Source organism: Phaethon aethereus, assembly GCF_964289735.1.
Source record: "Phaethon aethereus genome assembly, chromosome: 37".
Taxonomy (NCBI): Eukaryota; Metazoa; Chordata; class Aves; order Phaethontiformes; family Phaethontidae; genus Phaethon; species Phaethon aethereus.
In genome coordinates, this window is record NC_138613.1 from 23,114 (window position 1) to 46,565 (window position 23,452).

Consider the following 23,452-nt stretch of genomic DNA (forward strand, 5'->3'; position numbering starts at 1 on the left):
GGCGCCCCCGCGCCGGGGGGCAGAGCTGACGTGGGGCGGGGTGGGACCCCGGAATGAGCGGGGGGGGGGGGGGGGGCAAATGGGGCGGGGGGGAGGGCGAAGGGAGGGGGGGTGCGCCCCAAAATGGGCTATGGGGAGGACCGAGCCCCAAAACGGGGTCGGGGGGGGGGGGAACTGCACCCCAAAATGGGGTCTGCGGGGGTGCTTGTGGCCCGGGGGGCACGGCTGCGCCCCAAGCTGTGGCCCGGGGGGGGGGATTGCACCCTAGAATGGGGTCTGCGAGGGGTCTGGCACCCCAAAAGGTGGTCTAGAGGGCTGGAGCCCCCAAATGTGGCTTGAAGGGGAGGAGCTGCGCCCCAAAATAGGGTCTAGGGAGGTGTTGCCCCCCCAAATTGTGATTAAGGGGTTTGCCCCCAAATGTGGCCTGGGGGGTGCACCCCAAAATGGGGCTGGGGGGGTGTGGAGCCTTGAAACGCGTTGGGGGGGGGTGTGAGCCCAAAATTGCTCCGGTGGGGCCTCGAGTCACCCTGAAAATGGGGCTGGGGGCAGCTCCAAATTACCCCGATCTCAGGCCAGAGGAGCCCCAAATCCCCCCAAAACTGGGCCCCGGGTCACCCCACAAGGGCTGGGGTGTCCCCGAATACCCCCCCAGAGGGGCTAAAGGACCTCAAAGTCCACCCACGGGGCGGTCACCCCAAAAATGGGGCTGGGGGAGGCCCCGAGTTACCCCAAATCCCCCTAAAATGGGTCTGGGGGGCCGAGTTACCCCAAATCCCCCTAAAATGGGGTGTGTAGGGGGGGAAATCCCCCCAAAATGGGACTGAGGGGGCCCAGGTTACCCCAAATCCTCCTAAAATGGGGCTGGGGGTGCTAAATGTCCCCCAAATGGGGCTGGGGGGTATGGCCAAAATCTCCCCCTAGAACAGGGCTGGGGGGGCCAAATGACCCCCAAAATGGGGCTGGGGGGCAGCCCCCCCTGGAAAAGTGGGAGCTCCCCAGACGTCCCCAAAGGGCCTGGGGGGTCCCGACCCCCCCTTGGGGCGCGGGGCCGGGGGGTGCCGAGCGCCCCCCCCGCGGGGGGTCTGGATCCCCCCCCCGGGGCTCACAGCATGCGGGGGGGGGGCGAGGGGGGGCGCCGGGGCGGGGGGGGCCAGCGGGGGGGGCGCGGGGGTTGCTCAGAGGGGGTCGAGCATGGTCCGGGGGAGATGGGGGCCTGGGGGATGCGGGGCTGGGGGGATGCGGGGCTGGGGGGATGCGGGATGGAGGACGTGGGGCTGGGGGGACGTGGGGCTGGGGGGATGGAGGATGCGGGATGGAGGATGTGGGGCTGGGGGGATGGAGGATGCGGGATGGAGGATGTGGGGCTGGGGGGATGGAGGATGTGGGGCTGGGGGGATGGATGGAGGATGTGGGATGGAGGATGTGGGGCTGGGGGGATGGAGGATGTGGGGCTGGGGGGATGGAGGATGCGGGATGGAGGATGCGGGGCTGGGGGAATGGAGGATGCGGAGCGGAGGATGTGGGGCGGAGGATGGAGGATGCGGGATGGAGGATGTGGGGCGGGGGGAGATGGAGGATGCGGGATGTGGGGCGGAGAAGGGGGAGATGGAGGATGGGAGGCTGCGGGGCAGAAGCCGGGGGGATGTGGGGCGGAGGATGGAAGACGGGGGGTGGAGGATGCAAGATGTGGGGCGGAGGCCGGGGGCTGCGGGAGGATGAGGATGGGGCCGGGGGGGGCTCTGGCCTGGGCGGCTCCGGCTGCAGCTGTGGGGCGCGGCGGGTCGGCGCGGCGGTGGGGCGCGGTGGGGCGCGGTGGGGCGGCGGGCGGCCGTGGGGCGGCGGCGGCGGCGGGTGCTGCAGCGGGAGGGGCGGGGGAGGGGGGAGGGGAGGGAGGAGGGGCCTGCGGGGGGAGGGGCCACGCCGCGACCCACGGGGGGAACCCACGGACACCCCCGGCAGCCCCACGGCGAGCGGCGGGGCCCCGCCGGGGGTCGGTGGAGACCCACAGCAGCCTCGCGGGGACGCATAGAGACCCCCTGCGACCCACAGAGCCCCACGGCAGCCCACGGGGACCCACAGCTGCCCAGCAGGAGCCGCAGCAGCCCCACGGCAGCTCCCAACGACCCCCGGTACCCCCACGGCGACCCACAGCAGCATCCAGCCCCCCATCCCAGCGTCGCTGTGAGCCCCGTCCTGCCCCACGGCATCACCGTGCCCCACATCCTGCCCCACGGACGCCCCATGGACCAGTGGGTCGGAGCTGGGGGGTGCGGCCCCCAGACCCCTGGGTCCCCCAGAGGCGAGGGGGGGCTGTGGGGCGAGCAGGACCCGGGGACGCCTGGGTCCCCCGGAGCGTCACATCCCTGGCCCTCGCACGCCCTCGTGCCCCACACGCGTGTGCAAACGGGGGGGCTGGCTCCGCCCAGCACTCACCTGGGCCGTGATGGCCTGGGGACACGGGGACCCCGTGCGAGGGACACGCGTGTCCCGTGCGAGGCCCACGGGGCCGTATAACCCCGTGCAAGGGACCCGGGGGGCACGCAGACGTCACGCGAGGGGCACGGACGCCCGGCGCAGGGGACACGCGTGTCCCGCGCGAGGGGCACGGGGCCGCGCGCACGCCGCGCGAGGGAGGCGGCCCTACGCGCGCCCGGCGCGAGGGACACGCGCGTCCCGTGCAAGGCGCGCACGGCTCGCACGAGCGGCTCGGGGCCACGCCGCCCTGCGAGGGCGCTGGGGACGCCCGCGCCCCCCCGCGCCCCCCCGCGCCCCCCCGCGCCCCCCCCACTCACGGTCGTTGCAGACGGGGCCCCCGTACGAGGTCATGGTGCAGTCGCACGTGAAGCCGTCCCACTGCTGCAGGCAGACGCCCTGGTTGGCGCACGACTCCTCCGTGCACGTCGTGCTCGGGCCTGCGGGCGCCGGCGTCACTGGGGTGCCCCCCCCTTCCCCCCCCCCCGGCCCCGGGTGTCCCCGTGCACCCCGTCCGCCCCTCTGCACCCTCGTGCACCCTCGTGCGCCCGCCCGCCTTTGCGCGCCCCGCGCACGCCCCGGTGCGCCCGTCCGCCGCCGAGCGCCCTCGTGAAACCCCTCGTGCGCCCTCCACGCCACCCCCGCGTGCACACCCCACGTGCCCCGAGCACCCTTGGGTGCCCGTGCCCAGCCCCGCAGTCCCCTGGGCACCCTGCGAGCACCCTCGCGTGCCCTTGCGCACCCCCCTGCACCCTCCTGCACCCTTGTGCACCCCCGTACCCCCTCCCCGTGCCCCCTCCTGCACCCCCCTACCCCCACTCACCCCCTCCTGCACCCTCCCTCGGCACCGTGTCCTCCCCTGCACTCCCGTGTCCCCCGATCCTCCTTCCTGCACCCCATCCATCCCCGTACCCCCTCCTACACCCCCACGCACCCTCCTGCACCCCCCTACACCCCTGTGCACCCCAGTACCCCCGCCTACACCCCCCCGCACCCCTACACCCCCACGTGCCCTCCTGCACCCCTGTGCACCCCCGGGTACCAGCGTACCCCCTCCTGCACCCCTTTGCACCCCAGTACCCCCTCCTGCACCCCCACGCACCCCCCCCACACCCCCACGCGCCCTCCTGCACCCCTGTGCACCCCCGTACCCCCTCCCCGTGCCCCTCCTGCACCCGCGCCCCCCGCGCCCCTCACCGTCGCAGCCGCGCTGCACGTGGCCCACGCGGTGCAGCGCGTCGGCCAGCAGGTCGGGCAGGCGGCCGTTGAGGTCGAGCGAGGCCAGGCAGCCCTGGAAGCCCCCGCGCGACGCCACCAGCTTGGGCAGCCGCCCCAGCAGCCCCTTGCTGACGCCCCCGACGTACAGCTCCCCTGGGGGGGCGGCGGGGGGGTCACCGGGGTGACGCGGCCGCCCCCCGCCCCGCGCCGCCCCCCGCCCCGCGGCCGCCCCGCTCACCCTTGAGGTCGAGGTTGCGGGCGCCCTGGCCGTGCTGGGTGACGGGGCGCCCGTCCACCCGCAGCCCGTGCAGGGTGCCGCCCTCGCGGGCCACCGACACCTCGTGCCAGCGCCCGTCGTGCAGCGGCTGCTCCGAGTTGCCCTTCATGAGCGAGGGGCCGTCGCCCAGGTCGAAAACGTAGTGGATGTACCTGGGGGGGCGGGGCCTGAGCCGGGCGGGGCCGCGGGCGCGGCGGGGGCGGGGCCAGGGCGGGGGAGGGGCCTGCGCCAAGGGGGCGGCGCCCGAGCCGAGGGGGCGGCCCCCCAAGGCGAAGGCACGAAGGCGGCGTCTGCGACCGGGGGGGAGTGGCCCGAGCTGGGGTGTGGTCGAATGGGGAGGGGTCTGGTAAGAGGGGGAGGAGCCTGAGCCAAGGGGGCGGCCCCCCAAGTCGAAGGCACGAAGGCGGCCTCTGCGACCGGGGGGGAGTGGCCCGAGCTGGGGTGTGGTCGAATGGGGAGGGGTCTGAGCCAAGGGGGCGGCCCCCCAGTCAGAGACAGGATGGCAGCACCTGCAATGGGGGGCGTGGCCTCACCTAGGGGTGTGGTCAAATGGGGAGGGGCCTGATCCGAGGGGGGCCTGACCCAAGGAGGAGGAGCCTGAGACAACTGGGCGGGGCCTCATCAGCAGGGGTGGGGACGGGGCCAAGGGGGCAGGGCCTGAGGCCTGGCGGGCACCATGGGGAGGGGGTCCCCGGGGGGGTTGGGGTCCCCGGGGGGGGGTCGGGGTCCCCGGGGGGGGGTCGGGACCCCCAGGAGGTCCGGAGCTCCCCGAGGTCCCCGGGGGGGGTCGGGGCCCCCAGGAGGTCCGGAGCTCCCCGGGCCGCCCCGGCCGCCCCCCCGGAGACGCGCCCTCACCCCTTAACGAGCTCGACGACGAGGAAGTCGTTGCCGTTGCCGCTGTTGAAGAGGATGAGGCCGTCGGGCGCGGTGGTCTTGAACTGGAAGAAGAGGTGCATGGAGGCGTAGGCCTGCAGCGTGGCCAGCGCCACGTAGGAGCCGCGCCCGCCGAAGGCCACCGGGTCGGCCACGATGGCGCGGCGGCCGAAGCGCGCGTTGAGCTCGCAGGAGCTGATGTCGCCGTTCTTGCAGAGGTCCAGGTAGGGCCGCCCGTTGAAGAGGAGCCCGCTCAGGTGGCCCAGGAAGTTTGGAGGGCGCGGCGGCCAGGAAGCGCCGCTCCGTCACGATGCCCGTCTCGATGTTGTGGAACTCCAGGCGGGTGTGGGCGCCCGACATCTGCCCTGCGGGGGCGGGCGGGGGGCGGCGGTGGGCGTCCCCGCCGCGCCCCCCCCCGCCCCGCCGCCCCCCGCCGCCCCCCCCCCGCGCGCCGGCACCTTCCACGGTGACGTTGTCGACGGAGAGCTGGAGGTTGCGCCCGCGCCGCGCCACCCGCACCGTGTGCCACTCGTTGTCGTCCAGCTTCTGCCCCGCGAAGAGGGTCTCGGGGCCCTTGCCTGGGGGCGGGGGTCAGCCGGGCCGCGCACACCACCCCCCCACCCCCCGAAAGCCCCCCGCACCCGCTCCGGCGAACGCCGCGCGCGCGGACCCCCCCGGGGCCCCGTGGGGAGGGAAACGGGGGGGCGCGTGCGGGGGGGTGCGCGCGTACCCCTGCGCGCCCGCGGAGCGACTGCGCGCGCCGCCGCGGCACGTGCGCAGAACGGGGGCGTGCGCGCGGGCGCGTCCCGACGCCCACGTGCTCCCACCCCCCGGGCCCCTCCCCTCGCGTGGGGACCCCCCGCTCACCTGAGTCCGGAGCTGGCTGTCGCGCGCCGGGCACGGCCGTCGCGCGCGCGGCCCCCCCGCCCCCCCCGCGCACGCGCCCTCGTGCCGCCGCCGCCCCCCGGCACGGCCGGCGTCCTCGCCGGGGCGCGCGCGACGCGAGGCCTCGCGCGCGCGCGTCTGCGCGCCCCCGGCCCCCGCACGCGCGCGTGCCCCCGGCGGGGGGGGCTGAGCCGCGCCCGCACGCGCGGGGCCTCGTGCACCCGCGCCCCGCCCCGCGCACGCCTCGCGCGCGCGTGTGCGCGGCCGCGGCCTCGCGGGACCCCCGGGCACGGGGGGGTGCGCAGACCCTACGGGGGGCCCGGGGGGGGCGCACACTTACTGGGGTGGCAGCCCACGCGCACGCAGTCTGGGGAGAGAAGAGAGCAGGATCAGGCCCTTCGGAGCCGCAGCCGGCGTCACCGCCCCGGGGACGAGGGGGGGCGGCCGGGACGGGCGGCGCGAGGTGCCAGCGGGGACGGGACTGGATGGGACTGGGATGGGACTGGGATGGGACTGGAGAGGGGGATTGGGACGGGACGGGACGGGACTGGGACTGGGATGTGACTGAGATGGGGACTGGGATGGGACTGGAGATGGGAACTGGAGATGGGAACTGGAGATGGGATGGGACTGGAGAGGGGGATTGGGACGGGACTGGGACGGGACTGGGATGGGACTGAGATGGGGACTGGGATGGGACTAGAGAGGGGGACTGGGACTGGGATGGAACTGGAGAGGGGGACTGGAGATGGGAACTGGAGATGGGAACTGGAGATGGGATGGGACTGGAGAGGGGGATTGGGACGGGACCGGGACGGGACTGGGACTGGGATGTGACTGAGATGGGGACTGGGATGGGACTAGAGAGGGGGACTGGGACTGGGATGGGACTGGAGAGGGGGACTGGAGATGGGAACTGGAGATGGGAACTGGAGATGGGATGGGACTGGAGAGGGGGATTGGGACAGGACTGGGACGGGACTGGGACTGGGATGGGACTGAGATGGGGACTGGGATGGACTGGAGATGGGAACTGGAGATGGGAACTGGAGATGGGAACTGGAGATGGGATGGGACTGAGGAGGGGGATTGGGACAGCACTGGGACGGGACTGGGACTGGGATGGGACTGAGATGGGACTGGGACGGGACTGGGATGGGACTGAGATGGGGACTGGGACGGGACTGGGATGGGACTGGGGATGGGACTGGGGATGGGGACTGAAATGGAATGGGACTGCGATTGGACTGGGATGAGACTGGGATGGAATGTGATTGTACTGGGATGGAACTGGGATAGGACTGGGGATGGGGACTGGGCCTGGGATAAAGATGGGGACTGAGCGGGGGGGGCTGGGCTGGGGCCCAGCACAGGAGCAGCCTGTGCCGGGGGGTCCTGGGGGGTCTCAGAGGCACCTCGCGGGGGGTCCCGGCCACCTCGCAGGGCCCAGCCCGGGGGGTGCGAGGGATCCCGGGGGATCGGGGGGATCCGGGGGGATCGGGCGCCCCAGGGCTGGGCCCCCCCCTCGTCAACCGCTGCGGGGCGGGGGGGCAAACGCGCCGGGACCCGCGGGGACCCCAATCCCACGAGGGGGTCCCCAGGGCTGCAGGGGGATCCCCAATCCCACGGGGGGGTCCCCAACCGTGCAGGGGGGCTGCAGCCCCATTGGGGGGTCCCCAGGGCTGCAGGGGGGATCCCGATCCCATGGGGGGTCCCCAACCCCTCGGGGGGTCCCCAGTGCTGTGGGGCTGCAGGGGGGAACCCCAATCCCGTGGGGGGTCCCCGAGCCCACAGAGGACCTGCAGCCGCGTGGGGGTCCACCCACCCTGCGTGTGGCTGCAGGGAGACCCCGACCCTGGGGGATCCCAGATCCCTGGGGGGGATCCCAGCCCCTCCGGGGGGTCCCGGCGCCATGCCCCAAGTGGCAGCGGGGGGGTCACGAAGGCTCCAAACCCGGCGGGGGGGGACGGACAGACGGACATGGGACCCGACAGGGACGTGGGTGCCCGAGTTGGCTCTGGTGACGCCCCCCAGAGGTGCCGTTTGGGGGACCCGGCCCGGTTTGGGGTCTCAGGTGCAATTTTGGGGTCCCGGGCACCGTTTCGAGGTCCCAGCACCGACTCCAGCATCACTTCGGGGACCGTTCCGGGGTCACGAGCGCCGCCTCGGGCACCGCTCCGGGGGCCGTTCCGGGGACCCCGCCGCGCGCGCGCCGTCGCGGACCGCGCCGGGGTCGGGGGTGCCGGGGGGCTCACCCAGGTTGACGGTGAGCTTCATGCGGCCCCCGTCCAGCTCGAGCCGCAGCGTGTCGGCCGACTGCCGCGACGTGGTGGCCAGGACGAGGCCGTAGGCGCGGGGGACATGAAGCGCAGGGCCACGTCCTCCGCCTCCGTCTGCGCCGCCCCCGGCACCAGGATCTTCAGGTACATGCTGCCGTCGTAGCTCAGCACCGCCGCCTCTGCGGGGGACCCCCGTCACGCCGCCGCGCAGCGGGGAGATCGGGGGGACCCCCGTCACCGCGCACCGGGGCGATCGGGGGGACCCCCTGTCACCGCACACCGGGGCGATCAGGGGGACCCCCGTCACCGCACACTGGGGCTATTGGGGGGACCCCGTCACCGCAGACCCCCAGCACCCCGGGTGCCCCCTCCCCAGGACCACCCCCCGCGGCCACGCACCGGTCTCGCAGCGGGGTCCCAGGTAGCCGGTGCCGAGGCAGTCGCAGACGAAGCGGTTCCAGCCCTCGCGGCAGAGCCCCCCGTTGCGGCAGGGCCCGCTGGCGCAGTGCCGGGGGGCTCGCGGGCGCAGAAGGGGGCGACCCCCGGGGCGGCCTGCTCCTCCGCCAGCCGCCGCACGTCCTGGCTGCGGCCGTTGACGAAGAGGTCGCGGACGCAGCCCACGTAGCCGTAGCGCAGAAAGGCCGTCCAGAGCTCGGGGGGCAGCGGGGGGCCCGGCCGCCCCTCGGGGAGCCCCCCCAGGTACAGCTCCGAGTCCAGGTCCAGCACCTCGCTCTCGCCGCTCGCCAGGAAAGGGGTGCTGCGGCTGTTCACCGACACCGAGCCTGGGGGGCACCGGCGGCGTCGGGGGCGCCGCGGGGACCCCGGGGCGCGCCCGCCCGCCCCCCCCCCACCGCGCGCGGCCGCCCCTCCCCGCGCCGGCGCCCTCGCGGCCCCCGCACCTTTCCGCCCGTCCCGCTGCACGTCCACGTGGCACCACTCGCCGTCCGTGACCTTGCGGGCGCTGGCGCGCACCTTGACGCCGCCGGAGCCCATGTCCAGCAGCAGGTAGAGGTGCCCGTCCAGCAGCTCCAGGGCGAAGTAGTCGGGCCGGGGGCGGCCGGACCCCCGCGGCCGCCCCTGGGCGAAGAGCAGGAGCCCGTTGGCCTCGGTGGTGCGGAAGTCGAAGGAGACGGAGCCGGCGCGCGCCGCGCGCCACGCCGGCAGCGCCAGGAAGGCCTGCGGCGTGCCGAAGGTGACGGGCTCCAGGGCGGCCACGGCCTCGCAGCGGAAGAGCAGCGCCCCGTGCAGCGTCACGCGCCCGTCGCCCTCCTGCGCCAGGCGCGACAAGCTTGAAGTCGTTGTTCTTGTAGACCACCTGGGGGGGGCGGGGGGCGTGTCCCACGGGCGCCCCTGGCCCGCGGCACCGGACCCCGTGCACCCCGTGTCCCCGTGCACCCCACATCCCCGTGCACCCCGTGTCCCCGTGCACCCCGGTGCTCCCCGTGCACCCATGCACCCCACATCCCCGTGCACCCCGTGTCCCCGTGCACCCCGGTGCTCCCCGTGCACCCATGCACCCCACATCCCCGTGCACCCCGTGTCCCCGTGCACCCCGGTGCTCCCCGTGCACCCATGCACCCCACATCCCCGTGCACCCCGTGTCCCCGTGCACCCCGGTGCTCCCTGTGCTCCCCGTGCACCCATGCACCCCACATCCCCGTGCACCCCAGTGCTCCCCGTGCACCCCATGTCCACATGCACCCCAGTGCTCCCCGTGCACCCCAGTGCTCCCCATGTCCCCGTGCACCCCATGTCCCCGTGCACCCCAGTGCTCCCTGTGCACCCCCGTGCTCCCCACGTCCCTGTGCACCCCACGTCCCTGTGCACCCCAGTACTCCCCGTGCACCCATGCACCCCACCTCCCCGTGCACCCCAGTGTTCCCCGTGCACCCATGCACCCCACATCCCCGTGCACCCCAGTGCTCCCCACGCCCCCATGCACCCCAGTGCTCCCTGTGCCCCCCGGCACCCCACACCCCCGCGCTCACGTCCTTCAGGCAGCCCATGAAGTTGTTGCTGACGGGGGAGCCGGGCAGGTCGGCGGTGTTGGGGGACCCCCCCACGTAGAAGAAGTCGTCGGAGCCCAGCATGGTGTAGTCCTCCTGCGTGTACCCCGTCGTCGTCAGGATCCCGTCCACCGAGATCGTCACCTGCGGCACGAGCGCGCCCGGCCTCAGCGGGGGCCCCCCCCGCCTGCCCGCCGCAGCCATTTCTGTGTCTGGGGGGGGACCCCAAAAGGGGTGGGGGGGGCTGGGGGCGGTACCCGGGAGGCTGGGGGCGATGGGGGGGGAACGGGGCTGTGGGGGGACGGTGGGGACGACGGAGGGCAATGGGGGGCAATATGGCGGTGACGGGCGGGGGGGGGGATGGGGATGTGGGGAGTGATGGGGCGAGGGGGGCGGAGGGGCGGTAATGGGGGGGACAGGGGCAGCGGTGGGGGCGTGGATGGGATATGGGGCGGGTGAGGGGGCACGGGGGGGCGGGCCGGGGGTCTCGGGAGGCGCCCGGGGGGGCTGGGGCACCCCCGGGGGGGCACACCGGGGGTCTCGGGGCGGCCCAAGGGTGCCCCTGGGCGCAGCTACGGGGCCCCGGCCGGGTGCGGGGGGACACGGACCCCCGCGGCCGGTGCCCCCCGGGCCGGGCCGGGCCGCGCCCCGCCCCCGCCCGGGGCGATCAGCGCTCATCAGCGGCCGCCGCTAATGAGGCCGCGGCCTCAGGGCCCTCCCCCCCGGGAGACCCCGCCCCCCGGGAGACCCCGCCCCCCAGGAGCCCCCCGGGGGGGTGAGGAGGGGGAGGGGGTGGCGAGGGGGGAGGGGCCGGGGGTGACAGGGTGACACCGAGGGGTGACACCGGGGAGGGGGGGGTGGATTAGTAACGAGTTTTGGGGGTCCTCAGACAGAACCAAGCTCAGACAGAAAAATGGCTGTTAGTGGGGCTCAGCGCGCGCGAGGGCGTGCGAGGGCGTGCGAGGGCGTGCGAGGGGTGTGTGCGGGTGTACGAGGGGCGTGCGAGGGGCGTGCGAGGGGCGCGCGAGGGGTGCGAGGGCGTACAAGGGGTGTGCGAGGGCGTGCAGGGGCGTGCGAGGGGTGTGTGAGGGTGTACGAGGGGCGTGCAAGGGGCGTGCAAGGGGCGTGCGAGGGTGCACGAGGGGTGTGCCAGGGCGTGCAGGGGCGCGCGAGGACGTGCGAGGAGCCGTGCACGCGGGCGTGCGGGGACAGCAGGGACAGCGGCAGCACCGGGGCGGCGGGAGGCACAGGGGCGGCCCGGGCGCAGCTCGCACACGCGTGTGAGCACACGCACACGCACGGGCTGCGAGCACGCGTCGCTGCGTGCTCAAGCACACGCGTGCCCCAGGCTGGGCTCACGCCGATGCGCATGCACACGTGCACGCCCCAGCGTGACCCTCGCACCAACGCACGCCCGTGCACGCACGTGCGCGCCCATCCTGCGCCTCGCACACCGGCACCCACCCCGCAGCCGTGCCGGCCCCGGTGCGCCGCCAGCAGCACCCAGGGGTGGGGAGGAGGAGGAGGCGGAGGAGGAGGAGGAGGAGGAGGGGGAGGAAGGCCGGGGGGCACAGTGTTAGTGAGCCGTGCGGGGCCGTGCGAAGGCGTGCAAAGCCGTGCGAGGGCTCCGGCGCAGGCAGCGGGGCCCGATCCCTGCGGGGCCGGGGGGCCGGGGGCGGCCCCGCTGCCTGCGGGGGGGGGAAGGGGGGGCGGCAGCTGCCCACGGGCTTGTCCTGAAAACGCCATTTCCATCCTCAATTCGGGGAGGGGGCACCCCAAAAAAAGACGACCCCCCCCCCAGCTTGATCACCCCACCCCCAAGCCTGGGTTTTGGGGGGAAACTGGCTGGTTTCGGGGTCGGGGCGCCGAAGCCTGGCTGCCTGCAAGGGGAGGGGGCATCAAACGGACCAAAAAGCCAAGAATTCGCCCCAAAAAGTGGCGTTTGGGACCTCGCGCCAACCCCCCGGGGAAAAACAGCCTCCCCGCGAGCCCGGGTGGGGTTTTGGGGTGAAACTGGCTGGTTTTAGCACTGGGGAGCTGAGGCCGGCCGCGTGGGCGCGGAGTCTCAAGTTGCCCAAAATCACAAGAATTCGCCCCAAAAGGCGGGGCTTGGGCCGCCACAGCGCCCCCTTGCGGAAAAACATTCCCCCCCGACCCCGAAGGGGCTTTTCTGGGGGGAAAGCGGCCGGTTTTGGCGCTGGGGAGCCGAGACCTGGCTGCGGGGGGGGGGGTGGGGGTGGCACAAAATAGCCCCAAATCCCGAGGAAATCAGCCCAAAAAGTGGGGCTCGGGACCCCACGTCGCCCCTCCAGGGAAAGAACCCAGGCCCCCGGGCAGGATTTTGGGGGGAAAGCGGCCGGTTTTGGCCCCGGAACCGAGGCCCGACGGCGTCCGGCGGGAGATCGGCCCAAACCCCAGAGATTCGCCCCCAAAAGCGGGGCTCGGGCCCCCCGCCCCCCCGCAGGACAAGCGTGTCCCCCCCCGGCCCCCGGCAGGCGTTTCGGGGGGAAAGCGGCCGGTTCTCGCCTCGGGGGGCCGCGGCCGGGCGGGCGCCCCGAGTGGCCCCGAGTCGCGCGGGGTGGCCGCGGCGCGGCCGCGGTGACGCCGGAGCGATAACTACCAGGTAGCGCAGCGTGTTTACCATGGCGTGGCCGATCCCCGCGTGCTGGCGCCGGCGCGCAGCGGAGAGAGCACAGAACACGAGAGGTGACGTCCCCGGCGTTGGGGGGGGCCGGGGGGGGGGACACCCCCCCGGGATTAGTCGGGGGGCGGGGAGGTTAGTGGGGGGCCCCGGTAAGCGTGTTAGTCGCACGCGCGCACACAGAGGGGGGGGGCGTTGCACGGGGAGGGGGGGCGTTGCGTGGGGGGGGGCGGGGGGGCGCCCACCCTTGGGGAGAGAAGCAGAGAGTCGTTAGAGGGGGCGGGGGGCGGGGGCAAACCCCCCCCCCCAATCCCACGGGCGCCCAGTGCTCCCCGCTGGGTGGTCGACCAAGGCGCCCAGTGCTCCCAGTTGGGGAGCAGCCCCCGGTGCCCCTCACCCCCAGTTGGGTGGCTGACCAAGGCGCCCGCTGCCCCCAGTGCTCCCAGTTGGGTGATTGACCAAGGCGCCCAGTGCTCCCCGTTGAGTAGCTGTCCAAGGCTCCCAGTGCTCCCAGTTGGGTAGTTGACCAACATGTCCAGCGCTCCCAGTTTGGGAGCAGACCCTGGTGCCCAGTGCTCCCAGTTGGGCACTGGACCAAGGTATCTGGGGCTCCCAGTTGGGGAGCAGCCCCTGGTGTCCAGTACCCCCAGTTGGGTAGCTGTCCAAGGCACCCAGTGCTCCCAGTGCTCCCAGTTGTGTAGTTGACGAAGGCAATCAGTGCTCCCACTGCCCCCAGTTGGGGAGCACCCCTGGGGTCCAGCACCCAGTGCTCCCAGTTGGGGAGGTGACCAAGGCGCTCAGTACTCCCAGTTGGGTAGTTCACTGACCAAGGCGCCCAGTGCTCCCAGTGCTCCCAGTTGGCGAGCTGACCAAGGCACCCAGTGCTCCCAGTAGGGGAGCTGAGCAAGGTGCCCAGTGCTCCCAGTTGGGTAGCTGACCAATGAAGGCACCCAGTGCTCCCAGTCAGGTAGTTGACCAAGATGCCCAGTGCTTCCACTTGGAGAGTTCACCAACCCAGGTGCCCAGTGCTCCCAGTGCTCCCAGTCGGGGAGATGAGCAAGGCAGCCAGTGCTCCCAGTTGGGGAGTTGACCAAGACACCCAGTGTTCCCAGTCAGGAAGCTGAGCAAGGTGCCCAGTGCTCCCAGTTGGGGAGTTGACCGAACAAGACGCCCAGTGCTCCCAGTTGGGGAGTTGACCAAGACACCCAGTGTTCCCAGTCAGGAAGCTGAGCAAGGTGCCCAGTGCTCCCAGTTGGGGAGTTGACCGAACAAGACGCCCAGCGCTCCCAGTTGGGGAGCTGACCAAGACGCCCAGCGCTCCCAGTTGGGGAGCTGACCAAGACGCCCAGTGCTCCCAGTTGGGGAGTTGACCAAGACGCCCAGCGCTCCCAGCTGGGGAGTTGACCAAGACGCCCAGCGCTCCCAGTTGGGGAGTTGACCAAGACGCCCAGTGCTCCCAGCTGGGGAGTTGACCAAGACGCCCAGCGCTCCCAGTTGGGGAGTTGACCAAGACGCCCAGCGCTCCCAGTTGGGGAGTTGACCAAGACGCCCAGCGCTCCCAGTTGGGGAGTTGACCAAGACGCCCAGCGCTCCCAGCTGGGGAGTTGACCAAGACGCCCAGCGCTCCCAGTTGGGGAGTTGACCAAGACGCCCAGCGCTCCCAGTTGGGGAGTTGACCAAGACGCCCAGCGCTCCCAGTTGGGGAGTTGACCAAGACGCCCAGCGCTCCCAGCTGGGGAGTTGACCAAGACGCCCAGCGCTCCCAGCTGGGGAGCTGACCAAGACGCCCAGCGCTCCCAGTTGGGGAGCTGACCAAGACGCCCAGCGCTCCCAGCTGGGGAGCTGACCAAGACGCCCAGCGCTCCCAGTTGGGGAGCTGACCAAGACGCCCAGCGCTCCCAGTTGGGGAGTTGACCAAGACGCCCAGCGCTCCCAGTTGGGGAGTTGACCAAGACGCCCAGCGCTCCCAGTTGGGGAGTTGACTGACCAAGACGCCCAGTGCTCCCAGCTGGGGAGTTGACCAAGACGCCCAGCGCTCCCAGTTGGGGAGTTGACCAAGACGCCCAGCGCTCCCAGTTGGGGAGCCGACCAAGACGCCCGGCGCTCCCGCGCCCCCAGCCGGCGCCCAGCCCCCTCCCCCGCCCCTACCTGTCGCAGGTTGCGGGTGACGCGCACGTCGTGCCAGTCGTTGTCGTTGAACTTGCCGTTGACGGGCTCCACCAGCGCCTCGAAGGCGCCGGAGCCCAGGTTGATGACGAGCCAGACGGCGCCGCTCTTCAGCGAGAGGTTGACGTAGTCGGCCGACTTGCCGGTGTGCAGCAGCAGCCCGTTGCGCTGCAGCGTGCGGAAGGAGAGCGTCAGCTCGTCCGCGCTGCTCTGGATGGGGTTGTGCGACAGGTCGTAGCAGAAGAACTCGTTGCCCTTGAAGGTGGCCACGTACTCCTCCCGGCCTGCGGGGACCCCGCGTCAGCGCCCGGCGCCGCGGGCGTCACGGCGGGGATCGCGAGGGGGATCGCGACGGGGGCTTTGCGACAGGGATTGCGACAGGGATCGCGACGGGGACCTCGCAATGAGGACCTTGTGACGGGGACCTCGCGCCGGGCACCTCGCGCCGGGGATCGCGCCGGGGACCTTGTGACAGGGACCTCGCGCCGGGGACCTCGCGCCGCGGGGGGCTCGGCCGGGCGGCCGGCACGCGGCACGCGGCGCGCTCGGGGCGCGCGAGGGCAGCCGGGGTCCCTTGGCCGGGGGGGGGTCCCGGGGGTCGCGGGGGTCGCGCCCCACTGACCTTTCGTCGCCTGCTGGGTCTCGCCGGCGCCGCGGCCGGGCCCCCCCTCGGCGACCTCCGCGGGCCCTGGGGGAGGGGGCGGCGTCAGGGGCTCCGCGCGCGGGCACCCGCGTCCTCGTGCGAGGGGCCGCCCCCCCCCGCCCCCCCCGCCCCCTCCCCGTCCCCGTGCGAGGCGGCCGCCCCTCCCCCCCCGTGCCCCCCGTGTCGCACGAGCCACAGACATGATGGGGGGGGGAGGGGCGGGGGTGACGATGGCGATGGCGATGATGAGGACGATGACGATGATGAGGACGGGGCGGGGGGGTGAGGGGGGCCCGAGGGCGGCACGCGGGGGGCGGGGCGCGTCATTACCTTGGCCGGTGACTCGCAGGTGGGCGGGACCTTGGGGGCGGAGCCAAAGCGAAACGAGGGAAAGCGAAAGTGGCGGCAGAAAGGGAAAGCGGGGGGAGGGGGGGAGAAAGCGAAAGTGCCGGGGGGGGCGGGGGGAGGCGGTTACGGGCGGGAAAAGGCAGAAAGAGGCGAAAGGGTTAAAGCCCCGGGAGCGGGGGGAGGGGCGGCGGGGACGGCCCAGAGCGAAGCGGCCGGCGGGGGGAGGGGTCGTGGGAGGAAACGAAAAGGGGGAACGGGGAGAATCCCGCGGGGGGGCGGGGGGGCAAAGCCGGCGCCGAGGCGGGAAAGCGGCGAAAGCACAAACCCCCCCGCAGCAACCAAAAGCGCCAAAACAACCCCAAAAGCAGCGGGGGGAGGGGAGAGAAGAGGCGTCACCGCGGGCCGCGTCACAACTTAAAGCGCGTTAACTTGTGACGGCATCGGGCGATGCCGGGGGGGGGGGGTCGGGGGACACGGATACGGGGGGCGGGGACAGGTGCGGGGGGGCGGGGCCGCGCCGGCAGCGCCGCCCCTCCCCCACCCGCCGCCTTCCCGCGGGTTTTTCCCCCTTTTTGTCGTGGGGGGGAAAAGCCGGGAGGGGGGGGGAGGGGAGGGCATGGAGACACGGGGGGGGCGCGAGGGGGGGCGCCCCCTCGCGCGGGGACCCCACCCCCACCCCCCGGGGGGTCCGCAGGGCTCGTGAGCGGCGGGGGCTAACGAGGGCCTCGCGCGAGCCCCGCCCCCTCCTCCCCGCCCCGCCCCTCGCGGGGGGGCGGGGCAGAGCTCACCCAATCCCGGCCGGCCTCATAGCTCCTCCCCATTGGCTGCCGGCCGCCCTCCGCTTTGCATAGCCCCGCCCGCACCGGCTCGCGGCGCAACGCCCCTCCCTTCGTTCGCTCGCCGCCGTCCTATTGGGCTGCCCGGGGGTGACGTCACGCCGAGCGGCCGGAGAGGGGCGTGGCCGGAGCGGCGGGTGAGGCGGCCGCCGGCGCGTGCCGGGCCCGTGCGCACCGCGCGCCTTGCGCGAGCCCCGCCCCGTGCACGAGCGCAGGTCCCGGCCTTTGCGCACGGCCCCGGGCGCGGGCGCTGGGCCGCGCGCGCCCCCCCGCCCTGGGCCCCCCCCGGCTCCGCGCGTGGCGCCCCGCACGCCCCTCCCCCCGCCGCGCACGCCCCCCACTCACCCTCCACCGCGGGATCGTCCTCTGCGGGTCCCGGCGGGGCGAGCGGGGGGGAAGGGAAGCGGCGTTAGTGAGCGCGTGCCCCGCGTGGCCCCCGTGCCCTCGTGCGCGGCCCGGTGACGTCACCCCAGCCCCGGGGGTCCCCGCGACCTTGGGTTGACCTTGGGGGCGGGGCGGGAGGCGGGGCCTTGCACGGCGGTGGTGTCGCACGGGGGTGCGCGGTGCACGGCGGGGGGTGCACGCACACCCCACAGCACCCCACAACACCCCACCGGGGCCCTGCACCCCACAGCGCACCCCATAGGACTGCGCACCCTATGGGGCACCCCACCGGGGCCCTGCACCCCACAGCGCACCCCATAGGACTGAGCACCCTATGGGGCACCCCACCGGGGCCCTGCACCCCACAGCGCACCCCATAGGACTGCGCACCCTATGGGGCACCCCACAGGGGCCCTGCACCCCACAGCGCACCCCATAGGACTGAGCACCCTATGGGGCACCCCACAGGGGCCCTGCACCCCACAGTGCACCCCATAGGACTGAGCACCCTATGGGGCACCCCACAGGGGCCCTGCACCCCACAGCGCACCCCATAGGACTGCGCACCCTATGGGGCACCCCACAGCACCCCATAACACCCCACCGGGGCCCTGCACCCCACAGCACACCCCATAGGACTGCGCACCCTATGGGGCACCCCACAGCACCCCATAACACCCCACAGGGGCCCTGCACCCCACAGCGCACCCCATAGGACTGAGCACCCTATGGGGCACCCCACAGCACCCCATAACACCCCACCGGGGCCCTGCACCCCACAGCGCACCCCATAGGACTGCGCACCCTATGGGGCACCCCACAGCACCCCATAACACCCCACCGGGGCCCTGCACCCCACAGCGCACCCCATAGGACTGCGCACCCTATGGGGCACCCCACAGGGGCCCTGCACCCCACAGCGCACCCCATAGGACTGAGCACCCTATGGGGCACCCCACAGGGGCCCTGCACCCCACAGTGCACCCCATAGGACTGAGCACCCTATGGGGCACCCCACAGGGGCCCTGCACCCCACAGCGCACCCCATAGGACTGCGCACCCTATGGGGCACCCCACAGCACCCCATAACACCCCACCGGGGCCCTGCACCCCACAGCACACCCCATAGGACTGCGCACCCTATGGGGCACCCCACAGCGCCCCATAACACCCCACAGGGGCCCTGCACCCCACAGCGCACCCCATAGGACTGAGCACCCTATGGGGCACCCCACAGCACCCCATAACACCCCACCGGGGCCCTGCACCCCACAGCGCACCCCATAGGACTGAGCACCCTATGGGGCACCCCACAGGGGCCCTGCACCCCACAGTGCACCCCATAGGACTGTGCACCCTATGGGGCACCCCCAGGGACCCCGCATCCCCCAGCCCATCCCCGTCCCCCCTCAAGGACACGGGTGGAAAAACATCCCCGCGGCGCCGCGCCCCGGCAACCGTCGCTAGGGAGACAGGCGGCCCGGCCGTCGCCATGGCAACCGGCCTTGACAACGGGTCAACCCAGCCCCGGCGTCACCATGGCAACCCAGCCCCGGCAACAGGCCCGGGAGGATGCCGTTGCCATGGCGACGCCGCCGGTTGTCCCCGGGCCGCCGGCGGGGACTCGCGTGAGGGGGCGTCTCGCACGAGGGACCCCGGCGCCCGCCCGGCCGCCGCCGCCACCCCGGGGGTCGCCCGGGCCGCGGTGCCGCGCGAGGGCGCGCGAGGACGCCGGGCCGCGCAATGGCGCGAGCACCGGCGCGTGCCGGTCCCGGTGTGGGGCCGGGGGCCCCCAAAGCCCCGCCTCGACCCCGACCCGCCCCCCGCGCCGCACGAGGACGCGCAAGGGCACGAGGGCGTGCGAAGACGGGGCGGGCGCCGGGGCACAGGGGGCTGGAGAGGGGCGGGGCCCGCGAGCGTGCGGGCGCACGAGGACACGGGGACGTGCAAGGGCACCGGGACGGGCGACGCCACGAGGCCGCGCGACGCCGTCGCGGACGTGATGACGCGGCGGGACGCGAGAGCGCGGCCGTGAAGACGCGCAGCCCCGTGAAGACACGAGGGCGCGCGACGCCGCGAAGACACGGAGGCACGGGGAAGCGCGAGGGGCGCGACGCCGCGAGGCCGCGCGGTGCCGTCGAGGCCGCGACGACGCGGCGAGACGCGAGCGCGCGGACGCGCGGCGGCGGCGCCGCGCTCCCCGCCGCGGTCCCCTGCCGTGCCGCCCCCCCCCGCGCCCTCACCTTCAGCGCAGAAGGGCCCGCGGTAGCCGGTGCCGGCGCAGTCGCAGCGGGGCTCTCCGCGGCGCAGGGTGCAGCGGCCGCCGTGGGCGCAGGGCGGGTGACGGGCGCAACGCTCCTCCCCCTCGCCCCGCACCCCTTGGGCGCCCAGCAGCGCCGCCGGCGCGTCGCCGACCTTCAGGTTGGCCAGCCAGCCGCGGAAGGGCGCCTCGTACTTGACGGTGCTGAGGGTCAGCGCCGAGAGGCGGACGTCGGGTGGGATCCCGCCCACGAAGAGGTCGCTGGCCACCGCCATCTCGGCCCGCTTGGAGCGGACGGCGGCCGCCCGCGCCTCCCCGTCCACGGCCAGGGCGGTTTCGCGGGCGTTGCGGGTGAGGAGCACCATGTGCCAGCGGCCGTCGCTCACCGCCGCCGGTGGCTGGACCGTGGCGGGTTCGGCGCAGGCGATGGCGAAGCGGAGGCGAAGACGCCCCTCGGCCACCAGCAGCTCCAAGAAGTCGCAGTTGCCGCCGTCGTCCAGGTAGAGCAGCAACGCGCGGGAGATGTTGGTCTTCAAGCTGAAGCTCAGTTGGCCACCGGCCCCCGGCGCCCACCGCCCGTAGCGCGCCCACTGGCCCGGGGCGCCCCCAAACTCCAGCGCCGCCCCCGAGGTCCCCGGTAGCAGCAGGGACCCCAGGGTCAGCAGCACCAAGCCCAGGCGGGCGCCCGAGGGGACACGGGGACACGGACGGGACGGGGCGGCCCGGGCGGCCGTGGGGGTTTGGCGGAACTCGGTCTCTAGACGGGCCGTGGAGCCTCGGTTGGCCACCGAGTCTGGGTGGGCCTTCGAGTCTAGACAAGCCGCGGGGCGCGGGTTGAGCTCGGTCTGTGGGTGGTCCTCGGAGGCTTGGTAGGCCGTGGAGTCTGGTTGGCCCTTCAGAGCCTGATGGGCCACAGCGCCTTGGTTGACCTTGGTCTCCAGATGGGCCTTGCAGTCTTGGCCGGCCGTGGCGCCTCGGCTGGCCGTTGAGCTTTCATGGACCTTCGGGTCCAAAGGGGCCACGCGGTCTCGGTGGACCTTGATCTGTAGGTGGGTCTTGGAGCCTTGGTTGGCCGTGGGGCCTTGGCGGACCTTCAGGTCTGAGCAGGCCATGGAGCCGTCATTGACGTTGGCCTCTAGGTGGTCCTGGGAGCCCTGCTGGGCTATGGGGCCCTGCTGGGCCGTGGGGCCCTGGTTGGCTGTGGGGCCTTGGTTGGCCTTAGTCTGTAGATGGGCCTGGTTGGCCATGGGGCCCTGGTTGGCCATGGGGCCCTGCTGGGCTGTGGGGCCCTGGTTGGCCATGGGGCCTTGGTGGGCCGTGGGGCCCTGGTTGGCTGTGGGACCTTGGTTGGCCATGGGGCCTTGGTAAGCCTTAGTCTGTAGATGGGCCTGCTGGGCCATGGGGCCCTGGTTGGCCATGGGGCCTTGGTTGGCCATGGGGCCTTGGTAGGCCTTAGTCTGTAGATGGGCCTGCTGGGCCATGGGGCCCTGCTGGGCCGTGGGGCCCTGGTTGGCCATGGGGCCCTGGTTGGCCGTGGGGCCTTGGTAGGCCTTAGTCTGTAGATGGGCCTGGTTGGCCGTGGGGCCCTGCTGGGCCGTGGGGCCCTGGTTGGCCATGGGGCCTTGGTAGGCCTTAGTCTGTAGATGGGCCTGGTTGGCCGTGGGGCCCTGGTTGGCCATGGGGCCCTGGTTGGCCGTGGGGCCTTGGTAGGCCTTAGTCTGTAGATGGGCCTGGTTGGCCGTGGGGCCCTGCTGGGCCGTGGGGCCCTGGTTGGCCATGGGGCCCTGGTTCGCCGTGGGGCCTTGGTAGGCCTTAGTCTGTAGATGGGCCTGGTTGGCCGTGGGGCCCTGGTTGGCCATGGAGCCTTGGTAGGCCTTAGTCTGTAGATGGGCCTGGTTGGCCGTGGGGCCCTGCTGGGCCTTAGTCTCTCGGCGGGCCCCGGGTCCTGGCTGTCCCACGGCGTCCGGGCAGGTCATGGCGCCGGGGGCGGCCGCGTAGCCTGGGCGGGTCGGGGGCCCTGGGGGGGCCCTGGGGGGCCCGGCCACCCCCGTCCTCTCACAGCCGCATGGGTGGCCCCGGGGGGGGCTACAGCATGGCCGGGGGTCCGGTGGGCACCTGGGGGGGAGAGAGAGCGTGAGGGGACCGGGCGTCCGGGGCCCCTCGTTACCAACCCCGTTAATTGACCCCAGCGACGGGGGGCGGGGGGGGGGGGGGGGATGATGCCGGTCACCGCGGCAACCCGGGATCGGGCATCATGCAAATGAGGCCCCGGGTTATTTATAACGCCGCGCGGCCCCCCCGCGCCGGGGAACGGGCTCATTAACATGCGCCGCATAATTAGCCAATCACCTAATAACTGCTGCACCTGCGGGGGGGCGGGACTGACAGCCACGACCCCCCCCGCCCCATAGGGGCTCCCCCCATGGGCCCCTGCCCCGTAGACCCCCGCCCCGTAGGGGTCCCAGGCGTCCTGGGCGCGCCCTTCCCCCCACCCCGGGCTAATGAATTAATTATCGATTTCAGCGGGGGGGGGGCGGGGGGGGGCCGGGTCCCGCTGCCTCCGCGGGCGCCTGAAGGTCACGGGCGGGGGGGGGGGCTCCAGCCCCCCGCCACGCCACAAACACGGCCTCGCACACACGCGTGCACACGCAGGCGCCCCGGTCCTGCCCCCCCCCCCGCACCCCCCCCGCGTGCTCACGCCCGTGAACACGTGCGCACGGGCCTGCACACGCGCGTGCACGTGCACACGCGTGTGCACACGACCCCCCGTGCCTCGCACGCGCCCGTGCGACGCCCCGCCGCACACCCCTCGCCTGCGTGCACACGCGCGCCCTTGCACGCTCGCGCACCCCCGTGCACCCCAGCTCGCACCCCCCCCCCCAGCCACACCCCCCCGGCTTCGCACGTGCACGCTCACGCGCGCCCCCTGCACGCTCACGTGCCCCCCGGTTTGGCACGACGCCCCCCCCCCCAGACGTGCACACGCACGCGTGCGCCCCGGGTTAGCGCGCACCCCCCACGTGCACCCCACCTTTGCACACGCGACCGCCCGCGCCCTGCACGCGCCTGCACACGCGTGTGCGCCGTCCCGCCCCGCTGCCCCGCGGCGGGCGACGCCGCGCCCGTGGGGAGCCCACGGGCGCCCAGGCCCGGCGGCCCCGCGCACACGCGTGTGCGTCGCACGCCCAGCCCGGGCCCCGCACCCCGGGGGGGGCCCCGGCCGGGGTGGGGCCGCGTGCGGCCCCCGGACCCCGCAGTGGGGCGGGGGGAGCACAATGGGCCCCCCAAAGCCGTGCGGTGGGGCAGGGCGAGACCCCCGCGATGGGGGGGGCGGATGTGGCCCCCCCGCCATGGGGGGAGACACCCCCCCCCCCAGCAGGGACCCCCAGACCCCTCACGGCGTTGGGAGGGAAGGATGTGACCCCCCCCCCGGCCCCCCCAATCCCGCCCCCCCCAGCACTGGGGCCTCATCCTGCCCCCCCCGAGCCCGCAGCCCCCAGCCCCCCCCGTGCCGCAGCCCCCCCCCATCCCGGCCCCCCCCCCGTCCCGGTACCCCCCCCCGCCCCCCAAGCCTGCCCCCCCCAGCCCCCAGCCCCACCCCCGCCCCCCATCCTCCCCCCCTGCCCTCCAAACCTGCCCCCCCGCCCGCCCCGGTGCCCCCCACGCCCCCCCCCAACCCCGCCCCCCCCCACCGGCCCCCCCCGCCCCCCTCGCCCCCTCCCCACGCGTGTCCGTGGCGCGGTACCTGCCCGGGGCGGTGGCGGCGTCCCCGGCCCGTCCCCGCCGCTCCCGCAGTCCCGCAGCTCCCGCCCGCCGCGGGCGCGCGCACGGCACCGGCCCCGCGCGCCCCCGCCCCGCCCCCCCCGCGCCGGCCTGGCGCGGGCCCGGCGCGCGCGTGGGCACCCCACGGCTGCCCCACAGGGCGCCCACGGGCGACCCGTGCGTGCCCCACAGCTGCCCCGTAGGGAGCCCACGGACGCCCCACGGCTGCCCCACAGAGCTCCCCCAGACACCCCACAGAAGCCCTACGGAGACCCCACAGCCGCCCCACAGGGAGCCCCACGGACCCCCGGGCCCAGCGCCCCGCAGCCGCCCCCCACCCGGGGGTCATCAGGGCTCATTAGCGGCCATCGCTAACGAGGGTCCCCGGCCCGCAGCGCCGAC

The 23,452-nt window shown here is 74.0% G+C and overlaps 1 protein-coding gene across 1 annotated transcript in view; it reads right to left on the bottom strand.

Annotated features, from left to right (window-relative positions):
* LOC309414988 (neurexin-2-like) overlaps nucleotides 1–21,264 on the bottom strand; it is a gene marked incomplete at both ends in the record, with an annotated part of 31,419 nt that extends 10,155 nt beyond the window's left edge. Inside the window, 19 exon segments of the mRNA XM_082012373.1 lie at nucleotides 2,793–2,912; nucleotides 3,670–3,843; nucleotides 3,929–4,119; nucleotides 4,823–5,112; nucleotides 5,114–5,205; nucleotides 5,299–5,418; nucleotides 6,066–6,092; nucleotides 7,981–8,082; nucleotides 8,085–8,183; nucleotides 8,404–8,517; nucleotides 8,520–8,786; nucleotides 8,904–9,292; nucleotides 9,294–9,319; nucleotides 9,993–10,154; nucleotides 12,631–12,675; nucleotides 14,800–15,101; nucleotides 15,440–15,505; nucleotides 15,650–15,820; nucleotides 19,272–21,264. Coding sequence (XP_081868499.1) covers nucleotides 2,793–2,912; nucleotides 3,670–3,843; nucleotides 3,929–4,119; nucleotides 4,823–5,112; nucleotides 5,114–5,205; nucleotides 5,299–5,418; nucleotides 6,066–6,092; nucleotides 7,981–8,082; nucleotides 8,085–8,183; nucleotides 8,404–8,517; nucleotides 8,520–8,786; nucleotides 8,904–9,292; nucleotides 9,294–9,319; nucleotides 9,993–10,154; nucleotides 12,631–12,675; nucleotides 14,800–15,101; nucleotides 15,440–15,505; nucleotides 15,650–15,820; nucleotides 19,272–21,264 — 4,750 coding nt within the window.
* Between the last annotated feature and the right edge of the window lie 2,188 nt (nucleotides 21,265–23,452).